General features: G+C 46.0%; 1 protein-coding gene across 1 annotated transcript in view; it reads right to left on the minus strand.

Annotated features, from left to right (window-relative positions):
* Window positions 1–6590: 6590 nt before the first annotated feature.
* The window catches only part of LOC120909261, an 83333-nt gene continuing 68739 nt past the window's right edge, over window positions 6591–21184 (minus strand). Inside the window, exons 7-9 of the mRNA XM_040320996.1 lie at window positions 20807–20920; window positions 20643–20708; window positions 6591–6780 (exon numbers count right to left, since the gene is read on the minus strand). Coding sequence (XP_040176930.1) covers window positions 6646–6780; window positions 20643–20708; window positions 20807–20920 — 315 coding nt within the window. The 3' untranslated portion in view covers window positions 6591–6645. The remainder of the gene's footprint in view (window positions 6781–20642; window positions 20709–20806; window positions 20921–21184) is intronic.

Below are 21184 nucleotides of genomic sequence, written 5' to 3' on the forward strand. Positions count from 1 at the left end.
CTGAGTGACTATCCTTTTCCTCCTCAATGATCATGCTGATAGCTTGTAAGAACATTTTTGGTTCTGGGCACCGCCACCAGTGGCTTAGGCCCAATTTTTCTGTCCCTGTTTAACAGGGGCGTGAAATTACAATTTTTGATGCAATACTGTGGCACCAGTGCCTAAGGCCCAATTTTTCTACCACTGTTCAACAATGGCATGTAATTACAATTCTTGATATAATAGTTCACACAGCAGCGCCCACCAAGACTAACTGTGAGGGCTTACAGTGTTGTGGCAACACCAACACCTAGGGCCCAAATTTCTGCAGAGTATATATACGGCAGCAGGCCCGGACTGGGACAAAAAATTGGCCTGGGCATTTTAGACTGAGCAGCCCGGGGGGTGGGGGGGCAAAGAAAGATATAGATAGAACGATAAAGATAGAAAGTAAGGAAGATAGATAGATAGATAGATAAGAGTCCCTACTTTCACATACAAGTCCCCTTTAGATTAGGAGTCGACTCATCACATCAGGAGTCCCCCTTCATCAGGTTTCCCCATTTACATCAGGATCCACAATTACATCAGTATCCCCCACCTTACAACTGGCGTCCCCATTCACATTAGAATTCCCCTATACATCAGGAGTCCCCCCTTTACATCAGGAGCTCCCCCTTTCACATCAGAGTTCTCCCTCACATCAGAGTTCTCCCTCACATCAGAGTTCTCCCTCACATCAGAGTTCTCCCTCACATCAGCAGGGACCCTTTATATCAGTAACTCCTCTAATATTAAGGGTCCCTTTACATCAGGAGCCCTCCTTAAATCAAGAGTCCCTCTTTCAAATCTCCCTTTAAATTAGTAGTCTTCTTTACATCAGTATCCCAGTGTGGCAGGAGGGGGCAGAGTGTGACAGGAGGGAGCAGAGTGTGACAGGAGGGAGCAGAGTGTGACAGGAGGGGGCAGAGTGTGACAGGAGGGGGCAGAGTGTGACAGGAGGGGGCAGAGTGTGACAGGAGGGGGCAGAGTGTGACAGGAGGGGGCAGAGTGTGACAGGAGGGGGCAGAGTGTGACAGGAGAGGGCAGAGTGTGAAAGGAGAGGGCAGAGTTGACAGAAGGGGGCAGAGTGTGACAGGAGGGGGCAGAGTGTGACAGGAGGGGGCAGAGTGGAAGAGGAGGGGGCAGAGTGGAAGAGGAGGGGGCAGAGTGGAAGAGGAGGGGGCAGAGTGTGACAGAAGGGGGCAGAGTGTGACAGAAGGGGGCAGAGTGTGACAGAAGGGGGCAGAGTGTGACAGGAGGGGGCAGATTGGAAGAGGAGGGGGCAGATTGGAAGAGGAGGGGCAGAGAGGAAGAGGAGAGGCAGAGAGGAAGAGGAGAGGCAGAGAGGAAGAGGAGAGGCAGAGAGGAAGAGGAGGGGGCAGAGAGGAAGAGGAGGGGGCAGAGTGGAGGAGGGGGCAGAGTGTGACATGAGGGGGCAGAGTGTGACAGGAGGGGACAGAGAGTGACAGGAGGGGACAGAGAGTGACAGGAGGGGGCAGAGAGTGACAGGAGGGGGCAGAGAGTGACAGGAGGGGGCAGAGAGTGACAGGAGGGGGCAGAGAGTGACAGGAGGGGGCAGAGTTGACAGAGAAGAAGGCAGAGTGACTGTAGGACACACTATACTATACACTGACAGGGCACTGTGTAGAAGAGTCAGTGTATATAGTTCTGGCTACCGGGCGGGAGCTGCCCAAGAGCAGCCGGGGGAGGGGACTCTTACCTTGCAAGCTTGACAGAACCAGCATGGCTGAAGGAAAGACATGAGAGCTAGATGTTGGGACGTCGACTCTGAGCTGCTTTGCACAGAGGTGCAGAAGATGAGAGGCGCAGTCTAGCAGACAGGAGCAGCATGGCTAAAGGCAAGACGCGGGAGCCGAAGTCGGGGGTGGAGATGGAAGGCGGAGCTGCTCTGTGCGGAGAGGTGCAGTGTGGAGACACTGGAGAGAATATGCTGCAAGCAAGTATCGTATAGGCTGAAGCGCTTACACAGTATAGAAAAGCACCACCCACACAAATCCCTCAATTCTCGCCCACCCTTTATCATCCAGCAGCTCATCCCACCTCCCTCTGAATGACACTTCCCCCACCTCCCCTCCCAACTGACAGCAGTGTGTCCGGGTGTCGGGCACACTGAAAACCTGACAAATGTGTCAAAACCCAGAATGTCTGGGTGAAAACCGCACAGGTGGCAACCTTAGGTACACCCCTGGGGAGATGTGACATGCGGCCCTCTGAGGGCCGTTCGCGGGCCACCGAGGGCCGTTTGCGGCCCGCGGGCCGCCGCGGCCCACCGGGCATATGCCCGGTTTGCCCTATGGCCAGTCCGGGCCTGTACGGCAGGCCCCTACTTTCAATCATCCAACTTGCAAGCGACTCCTACTTGCAAACGAAAGGAGACAACAGGAAGTGAGAGGAAATCTACCCCTAGGAAAGGAAATTCTCTTCTGTAAGGAGGTGTCTCCTGTCCACTGATGCTTTATCACCAATTCTTGTTTCACTAAAAAAAAACAATTTTCAAAAAATCAATTGTCATTGGGACAAAGTGAATTGCAATCTTCTGAACAGATGCACACAGACAGCAAAACAAATGTTACAGGGGTGATAACCCTTCTCTATGTTTTCAGAAAAGCGTAAAAATAGATTTTTTGGCTGGAGCTACACTTAAAGTACCAGTTCAAAAATTACAAACAGATTCTACTTAACAAACCTACAGTCCCTGTCTTGTTTGCACCGCCTGTATACTGCTGTTCAAAGTATGTAGGGCCAAAAGGGGCTGGTAAAGACGTGAGGGGAGGGGGGGGGGGGCGGGGAAACCCATGCTATTTTTCTCAATGATTTTCATCCATATTGCAGGGACCAGACATTACATTAAAGCCGCAAGCAGTTTTATATTACTTTTTTTCTTCTAGTAATCTCATTTTGTGCAGGGACAGTTCTCAACCCGTGCCACTTCACAGGCATACTATAGACACCCAGCAGGTACTATATTTAAAGGAATTTTTCAATTTATTTTTTTTCACTTTAAGCATCATTAAAATCACTGCTCCAGAAAAAAACGACCGTTTTTAAATCTTTTTTTTACATTGATACATGTTCCCTGGGGCAAGACCCGGGTTCTCAAACCCGTTTTACGACAATAACTTGCATATTAGGCTTTAAAATTAGCACTTTTGAATGCGAACGTTCGAGTCCCATAGACTTCAATGGGGTTCTAAATGTTCGATCCGTTCGAAGGTTTTGGTGCAAACCGAAAGGGGGGGGGGGGGGGTAACAACGATTACTGTTCGCCTGCTCTCATGGGGTCTCCCTTCGGGGGAGCCCCACCTAGTACTTGGGTGGGTCTGTTTTGGCAGACCTTCCAGAGAACGGGGTCCGTCTGGTTTCGGCCAGATGGACCATGTGAAGTACCTCAGTCCCCCCCCCCCCCCCCCGGGGGATCAGGGTAAGGTCCTTCCTTGTGGAGGACAAGTGTAACACCCGTTTGCAGGTTTTGTGTTTCACTCTTTATGTGTGTGCACTTTTTTTGGCACCGGGTGGAGTTTTTGGGTGTGTTTCACCCGCCATGGGCTTTTCAAAAAAAGAAATAAAAACTAGCATCCAATCAGATAGCTGCCCTTATGTGTTCAAGGAAATTGTGAGGAATCAAGTTCCTCTTAACTTCCTCCCCCATCTGCATTGCCGTTTCAGTCAAGGGCCACCTGCAATGAAGAGAACAGACTGCAGCTGCCTACTTATGGGTTAAAAAGGAACTTTCAGACACTCTGAATAAAAATGCAGGATGGGGGGAAAGGGAAGTCACCTGTTTGAAAAATATCCCTACAAGGAGACCTAGGCAGACATGTGCACATGTGCCTGGAGAGATTTGTGTGTGTATACAGTGTCTCACAAAAGTGAGTACACCCCTTAAATGTTTTGTAAATATTTTATTATCTTTTCATGTGACAACACTGAAGAAATTGTATTTTGCTACAATGTAAAGTAGTCAGTGTACAGCTTGTATAACCGTGTAAATTTGCTGTCCCCTAAAAATAACTCACACAGCCATTAATGTCTAAACCGCTGGCGAGTACACCGCTAAGTGAAAATGGGCCCAATTAGCCATTTACCCTTCCCGTTGTCATGCGACTCGTTAGTGTTACAAGATCTCAGATGTCAATGGGGAACAGGTGTGTTAAATTGGCATTATCACCCTCATTCACTCAAACTGGTCACTGGAAGTTCAACACGGCACCTCATGGCAAAGAAATCTGAGGATCTGAAAAGAAGAATTGTGGCTCTACATAAAAGACCCTTAAAAACTGAGCTGCGGCACAGTGATCAAGACCATACAGCAGTTTAACGAGACAGACTCCACTCAGAACAGGCCTCGCCATGGTCGACCAAAGAAGTTGAGTGCACATGGAAATAGGCGTATGAGTGCTGCATGCATTGTTGCAGATGTTGAAGGGGTGGGGTCAGCCTGTCAGAGCTCAGACCATATGCTGCACACTGCATCAAATTGGTGTGCATTGCTTTTGTCCCAGAAGGTAGCTTCTTCTAAAGATGATGCACAAGAAAGCCTGCAATTTGCTGAAGACAAGCAGACTAAGGACATGAATTACTGAAATCATGTCCTGTTGTCTGATAAAACCAAGATAAACTTATTTGGTTCAGATGGTGTCAAGCATGTGTGACAGCAGCCAGGTGAGGAGTACAAAGACAAGTGTGTCTTGCCTACAGTCAAGCATGGTGGTGCCAGTGTCATGGTCTAGGGCTGCATGAGTGCTGCCGGCACTGGGGAGCTACAGTTAATTGAGAGAACCATGAATGCCAACATGTACTGTGACATACTGAAGCAGAACAGGATCCCCTCCCTCCAGAGACTGGGCCACAGGGCAGTATTCCAACATGATAACGACCCCAAACACCTCCAAGACTACCACTGCCTTCCTAAAGAAGCTGAGGGTATAGGTGATGGACTGACCAAGCATGTTTTCAAACTTAAACCCTATTGAGCATCTGTGGGGCATGCTCAAATGGAAGGTGGAGGAGCGCAATGTCTCTAGCATCCACCAGCTCCGCAATGTCATCATGGAGGAATGGAAGAGGACTCCAGTGGCAATCTGAGAAGCTCTGGTGAACACCATGCCCAAGAGGGTTAAGGCAGTGCTTGAAAAGAACAGTGGACGCAAACATTTTTAACAATTTGGATATTTTACCTTAGGGATGTACTCACTTTTGTTGCCAGTGGTTTAGACAATAATGGCTGTGTGTTGAGTTATTTTGAGGGGACAGCAAATTTACACTGTTAGACAAGCTGTACACTCTCTACTTTACATAACAGTGTCATTTCTTCAGTGTTGTCACATGAAAAAGATATAATGTTGTACCGTATTTATTGGGGTATAGCGCGCACCCCTAAAGTTGCAGCGGATTCCTGTGGGAAAAAGTTTTTTTGTACTTACAGTTTTGGTGTCTTGTGCGGCGTCCATCGGCGGCCTCGTCGGGTCCGGTGTCCGTCTGCGGCTTCGGGTGTCCTCTTCGTCGGGTCCGGCGTCCTTCTGCGGCGTCCTCCCCGCTCGTTTCCCGCGACAAAGTTTGAATACTGTGCCGACATATACAGAGCGCAGAACACTCGTGTATTGTCGGGCAGGCTCGGCAACTCTCGCGCTGACGTCATGTACGTCCAGGACGTGAGCGCAGAAGGAGCCGAGACTGCCCGACTATACCCGAGTGTACTGCGCTCGGTATATGTCGGCGCAGTATTTAAACTCGGCGCGGGAAAGCGGGTATCGGCGTATACTGCGCACCCACGATTTTGCCCTGATTTTCAGGGCAAAAAAGTGCGCGGTATACGCAGATAAATATGGTAATTTTTATGTGAACTATTAAAATGCATCATTACTTTTATATGTGCCTACAAAGTCCATTATTCCTATCTCCACAATATTCAGATTACTCAGGATGTGGCACAGTATTACTCTAGGTGTTTGATTGCCACCTAAGGGCATTGCAATCTATTCCAGTACTAAAAAAGTATATACGCAGAAAAGGGTCATATTTATAAAGTATAAAAGCGCATGGTCTGTATAAAAGAATATTTAAAAAAAACGGAATGCTTAAAGTGTTTGTCAATACGCATGTGCCTTCTGTGTGTTTTCAGGTGTGGTGTGAACAAGCTCTTAAAGCGATTGTAATGGCTCGTTTAAAAAATAACATGTTATACTTACATCCTCTGTGCAGTTGGTTTTGCACAGAGCAGCCCAGATCCTCCTCTTCTCGGGTCCCTCTTTACTGCTCCTGGCCCCTCCCTCCCATCTAGTGCCCCCACAGTCAGCAGCTTCCTATGGGGGCACTGGAGCCGAGTCACAGCTCACTGCGTCCATTCAGACACAGAGCCCTGCTCCAGCCCTCTCCTGATTGGCTGACTGACTTTTCTTTACAGCTGAAAAACTTGGCTTATACGCGAGTATATACAGTATATCTTAATGCATTAGGATAAAAAACCTCCTGCCTTTACAACTCATTTAAAGAGAAAGCCATTAACATAGTTGGGTGAAAAAAAAAAAAAGAAGACACAAGTTCAACAATTGCATGTAAAAACATTTATTGTATAAATTAAAAGTAAAAAACAAACAAACACAACTAGAATTTGGAATTAGAAATTTCATTGAAAGACTTCTCAATCAGTTTACGCATGCCTCTGTAGGCTGGATTTTCTTCCATCAGGACAAGATCTTTTAAAACAGCCTTGGGGTTCTTCAGTTTTTTCACTTTTTCCTGGAATGAAAAAAAGTTGGTTTGGTGGGGAGTGACAGATGGCTGAAATCTATGGCCATGGTGTTTAAAAACTGCGATAGGTCCTTGCAAAATCGCAAATGGTAAAAGCAGACCGTGCATCATCAATTTTATCAGTATAAAAACACATTGTTTCCTCCACTGGAAAACATGTAAATAATTTTGTCTCATATACAAGAACAAGTCTCCTGCGCTCTGATATTTCAAAAGGAAATGCTATGCAGTGGTGCAGTTCGATTAAAAGTTATCATCTAGAGTCTTGCAGCTCTCCTCAGAATCGTGGGTATTCATAAAACTATAAAAGAGAAGAAAAAGAGCGGAGGGCGCACCGACCTCGTGTGATACTTATACAGTGCTTCAACTGTATACTTTCCTATGCACGCAGCCCCTTTCAAGCTCCTGGGGTTTGACCAAAAGCACTCATCTGGAAAACTAATGTGTGTCTAACATTGTTTTTCCCCCCTCCAACCACTAGAGGGTGGTCATGAAGATAATGTCCCCTTAGGACCCCATTAGTATGGAGCACTACGGTTTTTTGCACCCTCCACCACTAGAGGGCGGACATTGAGGTCCACCATCTAACATTCTGCCACCATAGAGTCGCAGTGACGTCACAGCCCCTACGTTGCAGAGTTTGGAGCATGTTGTCTCCAGTCTGCACATAGGGAATACATCCACTGACAGTCTGCGCGGCGTGCGCTGCGTCGCGAACGCGGGGCGCGCGCGGCGCGCGCGCGCCGCGAACAGCACGGCGCGCGCATGCGCACAAATCGCTGGAACGCACGGCTGTCCTAATTGGCTGGCGTGCGTTCCAACTGACTCACATGGAGCTGTAACACTGATCGAATGGGGACAAGTGCAAAGGGGCAGTCAGGTAAGCCCACATTTACTCTTCATTTGGGGACTTTTCATAAGAGCACTCCTCTACATGTTTGGCATATAACTAACTGAAAAACAACTAACTAAATAAACAGTTTAGCCAAAGCCAGTGCACATGTATAATGACAGTCTCAATATAAATAATAAAAACAACATACACTACATTACTGTTCTGAGACCACCCTCTTATAAGAGACTGGGGTTCAGAAGATATATAGGTGTGGCCCCTGATAAAATAGCCCCCCCCCCTCCCCCCTATCTGGGAGGAGCACACCTAGACAGCGACCTATCATCTTAGGTATACCTGCCCACTTGTGGGTGTGTGGCTATGTGCATTTGTGAGTGTGTATGTATATTTAGTCCCACAATCACCACGGCAAGGGAGCACTGCAGACCACGTCAGCTCTGAGGAAAGGGGTACGCCCCCGAAACGCGTCAGCTTTTACTTCCACTGATTGGTCCAAATGATCACTCATGTTCCACTGACGATGCTGGAGACCTGCTGTATTCATTTTTTAAGCCTGTTTTTAACTCCTAATGTGTGAGTATAACCATTGATTTTATTATTCAAATAAATATTTTTTTATCAGTATCACACGAGGTCGGTGCGCCCTCCGCTCTTTTTCTTCTCTTTTATAGTTTTATGAATACCCACGATTCTGAGGAGGGCTGCAAGACTCTAGATGATAACTTTTAATCGAACTGCACCACTGCATAGCATTTCCTTTTGAAATATCAGAGCGCAGGAGACTTGTTCTTGTATATGTACCAATTTTTTTTTCCGTTTGGGAACTCCAGCTGCTAGATATTTGGAACTATGTACGATTAGTGCAAGTGTGTACCAAGGGTCGAAAAGAGATATATGAATTGTGATCCAAACTAATTATGGTACTGTCCATAGAGGAAAGACAACTAAGAAGAGCTTCACTAGCCAAAGGCTTCCTTAACAGCATTGACAACTATGAACAACAACCAGAGGAACAGGATACGAACACGGACATTGACAGTATATCGGTTAGAGAAGAAAAGATGATATCTGCATTTTATAGGTTAAAACATCTGTTAGAAGATGAAATGACACAATGGTGGGACATTATTTTGCTACAAAAATATCTAGAAGTTAACAGAATCCCCAGAGGGTTAAGGATTAACAAACTGGTTAATTTTTTAGACGACGATATACATCAGGAATGGGTTATAAAAATGCGTCAGTATAATAAAACTTGGTTAGAAATGATCATAAAACAAAGAGAAAGAAATATGGAAAATATAAAAACTGAAATTAGCAACGTACAGGAGGAGCTAGCCGCATTTATTGAAATAGAAGGGTTCTCAGAATGGGATACAAATATAAATGAGCAAATCATGGAATTTGAATCAGAAATGATCATTCGGAAGTCAGGGAAATTTGAAAGAGACAGACAAGATTATTTATCAGGATGTGAATTCAATTGGAGGAGAGAGCAGAACATGCCTCCTTTAGAAGAAAGAACACGTAGAGGCGCCAGCCCCTCCACAAATCACCCGCAATTAGACCACTCAGTACAAAATATTGACAATCGTTCCACTAGCATCAATGAGAATAAGAATAAAAATAATAAAAATAAAAATAAAAATAATAGACATGAGAACAGGACAAAACAACAGTATAAAAATAAAAATAGATTAAAAACCAACTACAGAAACACCAACATTAGGAATAGAAACAATGGAGACATCCCCCATAGTGAACCCATCAGACCACCTATACAGGATCGTTTTCCTCCATCTTGGGTATATAAGGAGGCCCAAGGGTTGACTAATGTGGATATGGCGCTTGCTAATGAAAGAATAGCTAGAACAAATATCCCAACAATAATTGATAACCGCCCACAACATGAAGAAAATCCAGATGTGGCAGAGCTGTCCCAACTAGAACCTGTACCTCAAGAAACCCAATTAGAGCCCACCAGCGAGGGCACCATAGGAGGATGCAAATCCAAAATAGCAACAATAGCCAAAAAAGATGCCAATACCTCTCCTTTTTTTGGCAAGGGAGCTGCGGGGTGGACAAGACCCGCAGCTCAGAAAAATATAACAGCAAAGCCCACCCCCTCCCCCCCAAACACTCGGAGAATGAGAAACCTACGAGAAGGGGACAAAGGGGAGGGAAGAAATCCAGGAAGGGAACTGAAGAAGTAGAAAATCACTCTACTATTAAAATATTCAACTTGTCAAAATGTGTCTTTACTGAGGATGAATTGAAACTGTTGAGAAGAGGTCTTAATTTTGCACCGGAGTGTGCCCCAAACCTTTTTGAATTATTTATTGATCTCAATAAATTTATACGGAACCTTACGGTGAAGCGGTTCTTTAAACTCAAAGAAATTAATGGCATACCGAGTGAGCCTCTGGATGATACTACCACATCATACGAAGAAGAGCCTCTGGAGGATGATATACTAGAAATATTGGAAGAACTGTACAATGAAGGAACGGGGGGGTCTCAAAACGAACCTCTTGTTACAACAGGAGAAGAGCCTATAATTGATACAAACTTTAGGGCCAAGTCAAGCTTCTATCCATACTGGAATAAGGGCAACTTCATATCCACTTTTTATGAGGTTGTCCTGAAAGAATTCAAAAAAGTCTGTGGAAAAAGTAGCCAGAAAGGCAAAAAGAACTCTACCATAGATCTCGAAGCACCACTAAACAGCCTGAAAAACAACTCAGACATTATAATAAGAAAGGCAGATAAGGGTGGTGGCCTCGTTATACAAGATAGAGAACAGTATTTGGAAGAAGCTTATAGATTGATTGAAGATACCACCACCTATGAGAGATTACTATGGGACCCGACAACATTATACAATAAGGATCTTAAGAAACCCCTGGAAAGAGCTATACTAGATAAGATCCTGACAAAAAGCGAATTCAAATTCCTGTACTCCAAACACCCAGTGGTCCCACACTTTTATCATATACCAAAGATTCACAAGAGTCTAGAGAGGCCACCGGGTCGACCGATTGTTGCAGGAATTGATAGCCTATCGAGCAATCTGGGATGTTATCTGGACTTCTTCTTGCAAAGTTTAGTAATAAATCTACCATCCTTTATTAAGGATTCAGGACATGCCCTGGAAATCCTCACTTCCTATAAGTGGGAAAGAGGATACAGGTGGCTATCACTGGATGTGGTATCTCTGTACACATGTATACAACATGAGTTTGGGCTAAGAGCCATAGAATATTATCTGGCAGAAGCACATCAATTCAATCCACGTCAAGCACAATTTATCCGGGACTGTATTGAGTTCACTCTCACCCACAACTACTTCTCCTTCCTAGATTGCTTTTACAGACAGACAAGAGGTACCGCTATGGGGGCCAGGTTCGCTCCTAGTTACGCGAACCTTTTTATGGGGTACTGGGAGTCCAAATACATATGGGCCAACAACCCTTTTGCAAAGAATCTGATATTATACTCCCGCTACATAGATGACATCCTAATTATTTGGAATGGCAGCGACGAAGAGTTGAATGGTTTCCTGACACATTGTGACAACAATCCATTTGGAATTTCATTCACATATGTAGTGGACCAAGAGTCACTGATATTTCTAGACCTAGAGTTAAGGGCAGAAGAGAACGGGAAGATACTTTCTAAGACCCATTTCAAACCAAGCGCAGGAAATTCATATTTACACGCCTCAAGTCAACATCATCCAAGATGGATCAAAAATGTACCATTTGGACAGTTCTGTCGTCTTAAACGAACTTGTACTCAGAAGGAAGATTATGAAGCACAAAGCATCATTTTAAGAGAAAAATTCAGGGAAAAAGGGTACGGTGAATCACATATTGAAGAAGCATTTCAAAAATATTTTCAGCTCTACGAGAAAGATGGGACAACAGGTGAAAAAACCGCAAAACATATGGAGAATGAAACCCAGACGGTACGTTTTTGCACTAGATACAATAACAGAGCCCCAACCATTCAGAAAATCTTTAAAAGAAACTGGAAAATTCTGGCAGCTGATCCATTTCTGAAGACCTGTATCCCTCCCCATCCCAATCTGGTATTTAGAAGACCGAAGGATCTAAGAAGTATGGTGGCCCCAAGCAGGGTGAAGAAAAACATCAACAAAAACAAAGGATTGGAAAGTCCTTGGACCACAATCTTTGATCAAAAAGGAAGCTATAAATGTGGTGTAAACACATGTGGCAATTGCTCACATATGCAACACAGGAAAAAAGATGTCATTGGGGTAGATGGAAGACGCCACACGATTAAACAGTTCATTAATTGCGGAATTGCCTTTGTGATATACGGCATCATATGCCCATGTGGCCTACTATATGTGGGACGTACATCACGTCAATTGAGAACTAGGATGAACGAGCACAGGAGTAGTATTCAAACAAAAAAAGACAAAGGCTCTATACCAAAACACTTTAGAGAAGCCCATGGTAGTGAAGTGGATGGCCTTAAGGTGTTTGGCATAGAAGCCATCCAAAATGGTCTGGACAGTGGAAAGAAATACCAGATCCTCTGTAAAAGAGAGGCCTACTGGATCTTCACCCTGGGCAGTATGGTCCCGAATGGGTTAAATGAAGAGATTGAACTGCATACTGTGACATGAGGATCTAGACACTAGTGAGACAACAATGAAAGAGGTTGACCTGTTCCAAGCTCACCCACTATCACAGCACATCCTTCATGCACTTCTTGTTTCCACCACTAGGGTTTCCTCTCCCTTTCGGTTCTGATGCATATGATTATACATCACAAACCTTATTAAACAATAGCATGAATAGTTAGATTTTGTAAGTCAATTAACAACTTATCATGTAAAATAAATTTAAGTTTAGCAGTTCTAGATATAAAACAGCAAACATCATGTTGGGCACTAATGTAACATCATTGAGGGTTTTTTTGTCATCATCTTTTATTTTGTATGTTGCATCTTATCAATGTGTAGAAATCCTGATGGTCTGCAGTCCCCCCTATGTCAACCACCTTGTGATATGTGGGTGTCTGTGCATGGGCACGGACAGGTACATCACTACTTATACAGTGCTTCAACTGTATACTTTCCTATGCACGCAGCCCCTTTCAAGCTCCTGGGGTTTGACCAAAAGCACTCATCTGGAAAACTAATGTGTGTCTAACATTGTTTTTCCCCCCTCCAACCACTAGAGGGTGGTCATGAAGATAATGTCCCCTTAGGACCCCATTAGTATGGAGCACTACGGTTTTTTGCACCCTCCACCACTAGAGGGCGGACATTGAGGTCCACCATCTAACATTCTGCCACCATAGAGTCGCAGTGACGTCACAGCCCCTACGTTGCAGAGTTTGGAGCATGTTGTCTCCAGTCTGCACATAGGGAATACATCCACTGACAGTCTGCGCGGCGTGCGCTGCGTCGCGAACGCGGGGCGCGCGCGGCGCGCTGCGCGCCGCGAACAGCACGGCGCGCGCATGCGCACAAATCGCTGGAACGCACGGCTGTCCTAATTGGCTGGCGTGCGTTCCAACTGACTCACATGGAGCTGTAACACTGATCGAATGGGGACAAGTGCAAAGGGGCAGTCAGGTAAGCCCACATTTACTCTTCATTTGGGGACTTTTCATAAGAGCACTCCTCTACATGTTTGGCATATAACTAACTGAAAAACAACTAACTAAATAAACAGTTTAGCCAAAGCCAGTGCACATGTATAATGACAGTCTCAATATAAATAATAAAACAACATACACTACATTACTGTTCTGAGACCACCCTCTTATAAGAGACTGGGGTTCAGAAGATATATAGGTGTGGCCCCTGATAAAATAGCCCCCCCCCCTCCCCCCTATCTGGGAGGAGCACACCTAGACAGCGACCTATCATCTTAGGTATACCTGCCCACTTGTGGGTGTGTGGCTATGTGCATTTGTGAGTGTGTATGTATATTTAGTCCCACAATCACCACGGCAAGGGAGCACTGCAGACCACGTCAGCTCTGAGGAAAGGGGTACGCCCCCGAAACGCGTCAGCTTTTACTTCCACTGATTGGTCCAAATGATCACTCATGTTCCACTGACGATGCTGGAGACCTGCTGTATTCATTTTTTAAGCCTGTTTTTAACTCCTAATGTGTGAGTATAACCATTGATTTTATTATTCAAATAAATATTTTTTTATCAGTATCACACGAGGTCGGTGCGCCCTCCGCTCTTTTTCTTCTCTTTTATAGTTTAATAATTTTGTCTAGCACAATCTACGGCAGGCTACGTGTAGACAGGTGCAGTCTGTTGTCTCCACTGCAGATGGTGCTCAACCACAGTGACAATGCAGAGGTTGGAGGAAGTGATGAGGAGCAGGGTTCCTCTATGGTTTTCCATGTCACTGGGGCAGCGATTCGATGCTGGTTGCCCATGTGACTGGCAGCCATCTTAGGGGATGCAAAGTCTATTTAAGACCCTGAACCCCTGGGTTTGGTGAGCTTTATGCAAGTGGAAAAGTTCCTGATAAGGAGGTAAAGCTAAGGGTTTACAACCTCTCTGGACCTCTGTCTGTTTGGGCTGCATTCTGCCCCTCTCCACAGATGCTATCAGTTTGGCCTAACCCTGCTTCCTACATGCTGTTAGAAATGTGAGCCTGGGCTGCCTTACCAGTGCGCATTGGTAAACAACACCAAGCACATCAGAAGAAGCAAGCTGGGGCCCCGGTGGGAGCGCACCCTGTACAGGGTGATGGGTCAGGCTTCCCCATCTGAGATTTGGTCTCGGAGGGGCCTGACCCCATGAAAAAGACTGCAACGGAACATGCCGAAACCTTGTTTGTTAGGAAATGACTGCCCCAGGAGGCACTTTATACTGTGAATCCTCCCCCCCCCCCTGTGTATGAAGCTTCCCGTCTCACCTTGTGCTCAAGCCTCTGACCTACACCGACTCAGAGACTTACAGTTCTGGTGCTGGAAGTTCTGGAGACACAGAAACCCCATCCGGTACATTGGACTGTTCCGATACACCTGCGAATACAGCCTTGGGGCAAGCCCTTGCCACCTGTGGCCCTGAGTCACTACCTGAAGATGAACCTTTGCTAAGTGACTTGGCTGGAGGCCAAGAGAATTTTCGCCATTTGCGATCTAACTTTCTGCTAGATATTTTGACCAAGTTTTAAATAATGTTTTATTGTTCCACCTTAAACTTATCTCCCTTACATTTTTTTTTGCATTGTTTGCTCTTGTTGTATTGAGACGCCAAGGACAACATCCGTTAACCACTTCAGCCCCGGAAGATTTGCCTGCTTAATGACCGGGCCATTTTTTGCGTCATGCTGTACCCAAACAAAATTGATGTTTATTTTCCCCACAAATAGAGCTTTCTTTTTGTGGTATTTTATCACCTCTGCAGTTTTTTGCGCTATAAACAAAAGAAGGGCAGCAATTTTGAAAAACAAATTATATATATATTATATATATATATATATTTATAATTTTTTTAAAGCTAATTTTTCCCTCAATTTAGACCAATACATATTCTTCTACATATTTTTGTTAATAAAAATCGCAATAAGCGTATATTGATTGGTTTGCTCTAAAGTTATAGCGTCTACAAAATAGGGGAAATTATGGCATTTTTATTATTATTTTATTTTATTACTAGCAATGACAGTGATCTGAGTATTTTATTGGGACTGTGACATCATGGCAGACAAATCGGACACTTTTGACACATTTTTGGGACCATTGACAGCGATCAGTGTTCTAAAAAAAAAAAATAGGATTTTTTGTACTCGCCGTAAAATCCTTTTCTCTGTCGTCCATGGACGGACACAGCCTCTTCAATTCTTGACAAGTGGGTTATGTTCTCGGTTTACAGGAGAGGACTAGGCAGAAACAGGTTAGATATTCATATACATGTTATTTAAACAGAGTTGAACAGCCCTGCCCAGGGGGCGGTCCCTCCGGACATAATCCACATTCCTGCAGCATACAGCCTCAGTTCGTAACAAGCAGTACAAACCTAAAGGATTTTACGGTGAGTACAAAAAATCCTATTTTCTCTTATCGTGCATGGACGGACACAGTCTCTTCAATTCTTGACAAGTGGGACGTCCCCAAGCAGTGTAAAAAAAAATCGAGGGGTGTGAACAGTATCAGTAAAAAACACACAACTTCACCTCAAACAGACAGAGCTCCGCAATAGAGGAGATGCAACTTTAAACAGCCGCCTGCAGAACCTTGCAGCCAAAGGAAGCATCAGAAGATGCACTCACATCAACCTTGTAAAATTTGGAAAAAGTGTGAACGGACGACCAAGTCGCCGCTTTACACACCTGTGAGACAGACGCTTGATGTCGGAAAGCCCAGGAAGCACCAATTGCCATGGTCGAATGTGCCGTGACCGGAAAGTGGGGTGCCCGCCACCTAAGAGCATAGGCCTGTATGACGATCGGTCTGATCCACCGAGAAATGGTGGCCGACGAGACCGGCAGGCCCTTTTGTGGACCGGATACCGACACAAAGAGTCAGACCTCCAAAACGGAGTCGTAGCCGACAGGTACACCCGCAGAGCGCGTACCACGTCTAATGAAGTGCAACCTCCTTAGCATGCACCGGCCGAGGACACAAGGATAGAAGTACAATGTCCTCGTTAAGGTGAAAAGACGAAACCACCTTCGGAAGAAAGGAAGGTCGTGGGCGCAACACCGCCTTATCCTTATGAAGGACCAAGTATGGCGACTTGCAGTACAGGGCCGCCAACTCAGAAACCCTTCTGACAGAAGTAATGGCCGGATTCTTCTAGAGTCCAACAAACCTGGGCCGACTGGACCCCCCAGACGCCCCCCCCAGCCCGTGAGGCTGGCATCTGTCGTAACCACCGTCAGGGGGAGAAAAGACTTCCCTGACCGAAGAGCCAGGGATCTCAGCCATCAATTCAGAGAGGCCCTGACCAGGTGGCTGACCTGAATCTGGCGATCCAGCGACAAAGGAGATCTGTTCCATTTGGACAGGATCTCCCTCTGTAGTACTCGAGTTTGGAACTGGGCATACGGTACTGCCTCGAGGCCACCATGAGGCCCAGAACTCACATGCAAAATTGGAGAGACAACTATTTGCGGGATGCCAACACTCTCACTGCAGACTGGAGTGTCTGCAATTTTTCCAGGGGTAGAAAGACTCTCGCTTCCGAGGAGTCCAGAATCAACCCCAGATATTCCAGACGCTGAGTCGGAACCAGGACCGACTTCTGAACGTTCAACACCCACCCAAATTCTTGGAGGGTCTGGCCGGATATAGACACGTCCTCCTTTAATTCTGAGCCAGAATCTGCTCTCAGAAGAAGATTGTCTAAGTAGCCCATGATAGCAATGCCTCGCTGTCTCAGCAAAGCTAGGATCGGTGCGAGCACCTTGGTAAAAACTCTTGGTGCTGACGCCAGGCCAAAAGGGAGGGCCACAAACTGATAGTGGTCCTCCCCGTTCGCAAAACGCAGAAACCTCTGGTGACTTGCGCAGATTGGGACATGCAAGTATGCGTCCTTAAAGTCCAAGGACGCCAGAAAGTCCCCCGGGTGGAGCGCAGCTACCACCGAGCGAATGGATTCCATGCGGAACTTCCTTAATTTCACAAAGGCATTCAGAGCCTTGAGGTCCAGGATCGGACGGACCCCGTCCTTTTTCGGGACCACAAACAGATTCGAATAAAATCCCTGAAACCTCTCGTCCTGCGGAACAGGTAAAATTACCCCGCAACTTAGCAAGTCCTTTAATGCCCCTAACAGGGCAGCCTGATGAGCCGGTAGGAGAGGGAGACCTGAGGGAAAGAATCTGTTTGGGGGATAGGAAAGAAACTATCTTGTACCCCGAAGAGACTACCTCGCAGACCCATTGATCAGAGAGCAGAGAGGTCCGAGTCGTGAACCTGCGAAGCCGTCCCCCCACCCATGAGTCGGCGGGGCAGGCCTTCATGCAGTGGCGGGCTTGGGTGCTGGCTTGTTCGGCTCGCGCACCCAGGGACGTCTCTGTCCCCCAGATGAGCCTTTGTTGGCCTGGGAGGGTTTACCTGCGGACCCTGACTGATGAAAATACCGCTTCTGTGTGGGAAAGGAAGGACCCGGCTTACGGCGGGGTTCCTTCCCCTTGGAGGACTGAGGGAGGAGCGTGCTCTTCACTCCCGTGACATCCTTGATAATGTCGTCCAGTGAAGACCCAAAAAGCCTCCCACCTTTGAAGGTTAAATCCGCCAGGGCTTTTTTAGAGGCCTGGTCCGCAGACCAGCATTCCAGCCAAAGCAGGACGGGGTAAAACCACCGCCAAAACAGAAGCCCTGGATATCAAGGGTGCTGCATCTAGTGAAAGCATCACAGACATAGACAAGGCCCTGGATCAGCTGGTCAGCCAGTCTAATAACTTCTGATGGGAGTTGGTGCTCCTCCACAGTGTGGCGCAAAACCTTTGCTCATTCAGTAAGTGTCTGAGACACCAGGGTAGTGGCCACAATAGGCCGCAAGGCAGACCTCAGCATGGTAAACATGGAGCGAGTCAGTGCTTCGGATCTCCTATCAGTCTGAACCTTAAAAGCAGGGGTTCCCTCTATAGGAAGAGTGGTTACCTTATTTAACCGGGCAACCAGAGGGTCCACCACCGGAGAAGCCCACTTTTTTTTAAAAGGTTCTCCTCAAAGGGGTACTGAACCGCCAGGCTGTGAGGGACTACAAAAGCCTTCTGTGGCTTTGCCCATTCCGCATCAATGAATTTATCAAAGAAGGGCACATAAGGAAAAACCTTCACAGAGCGGTCTGATTTGTGTGATCCAAAAGAGACTGTGCCCTCAGCGGATACCTCAGCTGCACTATCCAGCTTAAAGGAGTCCCTTACAGCATTGATAAGCTCCCCGACAAGTGCCTTATGCCCCGACCCAGTTAAAGTGTTTTTATCACAAGGAAGGTCCTGGTCCACATCTTCAGATTAAACAGAACCAGGTATCAGAGCTGCAGCCAAGTCCTGGTCTGAATCTGGGGGATAGCGGAGGGAGGGGGCGCTTTTTACCCCCCTTACCTCCGCACGCCGCTTCCACCCTGGCAACAAATGTTTTCAGGACTGCCGACAAAGTGTCTATAATAACCTCAGGTGCAGAAGCACCAGCTGCCGCCTCTGTCATGTTTGGAGAAGAAGGACCAGATACTGACTCCATTAAAAGGAAAAAACTACCAGGGCCCAGTTCAGACGTGAACAAAAAAAAACACCCTCCTGCTGCGCTGACCGGGGGCTTACGCAGGGGACTCACCACCACCGGAGGAGACTGCTTAGCACCGCTTCCTGTTTCCAGCACACAGCTGTGTGTGAGAGGAGAAAGCCGTGAGGTAAGCTGTGAGGTGCTGTATCGTGAGGAGAATGGGTTATGTCCGGAGGGACCGCCCCCTGGGCGGGGCTGTTCAACTCTGTTTAAATAACAATTATATGAATATCTAACATGTTTCTGCCTTGTCCTCTCCTGTAAAACAGGGAACATAACCCACTTGTCAAGAATTGAAGAGGCTGTGTCCGTCCATGGACGATAAGAGAAAATACACTGATCACTGTTTAAATGTCACTGGCAGGGAAGGGGTTAACACTAGGGGGTGATGAAGAGGTTAACCGGGTTCCCTCATGTGTGTTCCAACTGTAGGGGGATGGGAGTGACTAGAGGAGATGACAGATCGTTGTTCCTAGCTAGTAGGAACACACGATCTGTCTCTCCTCACAGAACAGGAGAAAAGGGATTGTTCACATACACATGTTCCTGTTCTGGCTCTCGTGCCCGCGACCGTTGGTCGTGTGCATCATTCACCCCCCCCCCCCGCAGTGCACGCCTGCTATGCCCACTTGAAGGGCCGACGTACAGCTACGATGGATTGTGGGAACGTGCCAACCTGCTGTAGTATAATAAGCAGTTAAAGAGGGAGGGGAGTGTAGGCTGGTGCGGTCTGCTGTCTCCACCGCAATTGGCGCTCAACTGCAGCGACAATGCAGAGGGAGAGCAAATCATGAGGAACAGGGTTTCTTTATAATTTTCCGAGTCACCAAGACAGCGATCAGATTATATGCTGGCTGCCCATGTGACTCTGGTGGCCATCTTAGGGGAGGCCGATTTAAGACCCTGACCCCTGGGTTTGGCTTGCCTTATGCAAGCGGGTAGCATAGGGAAAGGTAGCCAGTCTGTTAGGGACAGTATTAGCGGTAAGGAAAGGTTTTTGACGAGAAGGAAAATTATAGGCTTCACAACCTCTCTGGATCTCTGTCTAGTTTAAATGGGCCAGGCCACATTCTGCCCCTCTCTACAGATGCTGTCAGTTCGGCTGACACCTGCTTCCTACACACTGTTGGAACTAGGAGTGTTCCCAGCCCTTAACTTCAGGAACAAAAAATGTAATACATTGCAGATTACCAGTCTATAGATGTGGTGGTGACATTAACTTTATTTTTTTCATTTTTTTCCCCCCTTGTTTTAACCTGGTGATCCTGTCAGTAACACACTTCCTGTCCTAGAAGGACAACACTCACCATAGTGAATCCATGGATAAGCAGCATTGTCACTAAAAGGACAGAATAACCTCCTCTCTGTTATTGAGAAAGGGAGGTATAGAGTAATCCTCAGAGATAGCTGGGAATAATGTAATTGATAAGAATACCACGCCAGCAGAGAGCACAGGACATTATTATTAGCTCACAGAAGTTTGTGGTATATTAAAAAGAAAAAAGCACATTTAAAATCTCTACTGCGACTTTCAAAAGTGGGCTTTCCTTTAATTTTGGGGAGATCTCAAATTTACTTCCTGCTGTGCCCCTCGAGACAGAATTGTAAGAAATCTCATGGTCAGAGAAGATGTACAAACAAACAAACAAAAAGAAAATCAATGACAGTGATCCTAAGCCTTCCCAGCATCATAAAAAAAAGTTTAGGGTTTCACTTTAGATATAAAAAAAAAAAACTAAAAAAAAAACACTTACTTGGAATGGGACAGCCATAAAAGTAGCTTTTGGAAGCTGCAAGGAGTCGGAATTTGTGACATTGCCCTGTAAAAGGAACATATATTTGTATAAAAGTCAGCACATGCAACGAGCCTACAGTATATCAATGACATTAACTACTGGCAGAAAATGGTGGCACACACCAGGGTTCGAGCATCTTCTGCTGCTTGCTGTGTTAAGGACTCAAGCTTCTCTTCTAAGGTCTTTGTAGACTCTTCTATGGCATAGGATTCCTCCACGGCCTTTTCAACTTCATTCTAAAAAAACAAAAAATTATTGAAGGTTACAGATTCCGATACTTCAATATTAGTCCTATGAAAGTAAACAATGATTCTATTATTTTTTTAAAGGTTTATATAACGGATATTTTCTTTTGCTTAAAATATTTACGTTAACATTTTTAGTGTGTGTATACGGTTTACAAAACATGGTAGGTAAGAAAAGCCAGCAAAAGCACATGTACTGACTGCCCTTACAGACTAATGATTTAGACAGCACAATCTCTAATTGGGGGGGGGACA

The sequence above is a fragment of the Rana temporaria genome, chromosome 8 (assembly GCF_905171775.1).
Source record: "Rana temporaria chromosome 8, aRanTem1.1, whole genome shotgun sequence".
In the NCBI taxonomy this organism is placed as follows: Eukaryota; Metazoa; Chordata; class Amphibia; order Anura; family Ranidae; genus Rana; species Rana temporaria.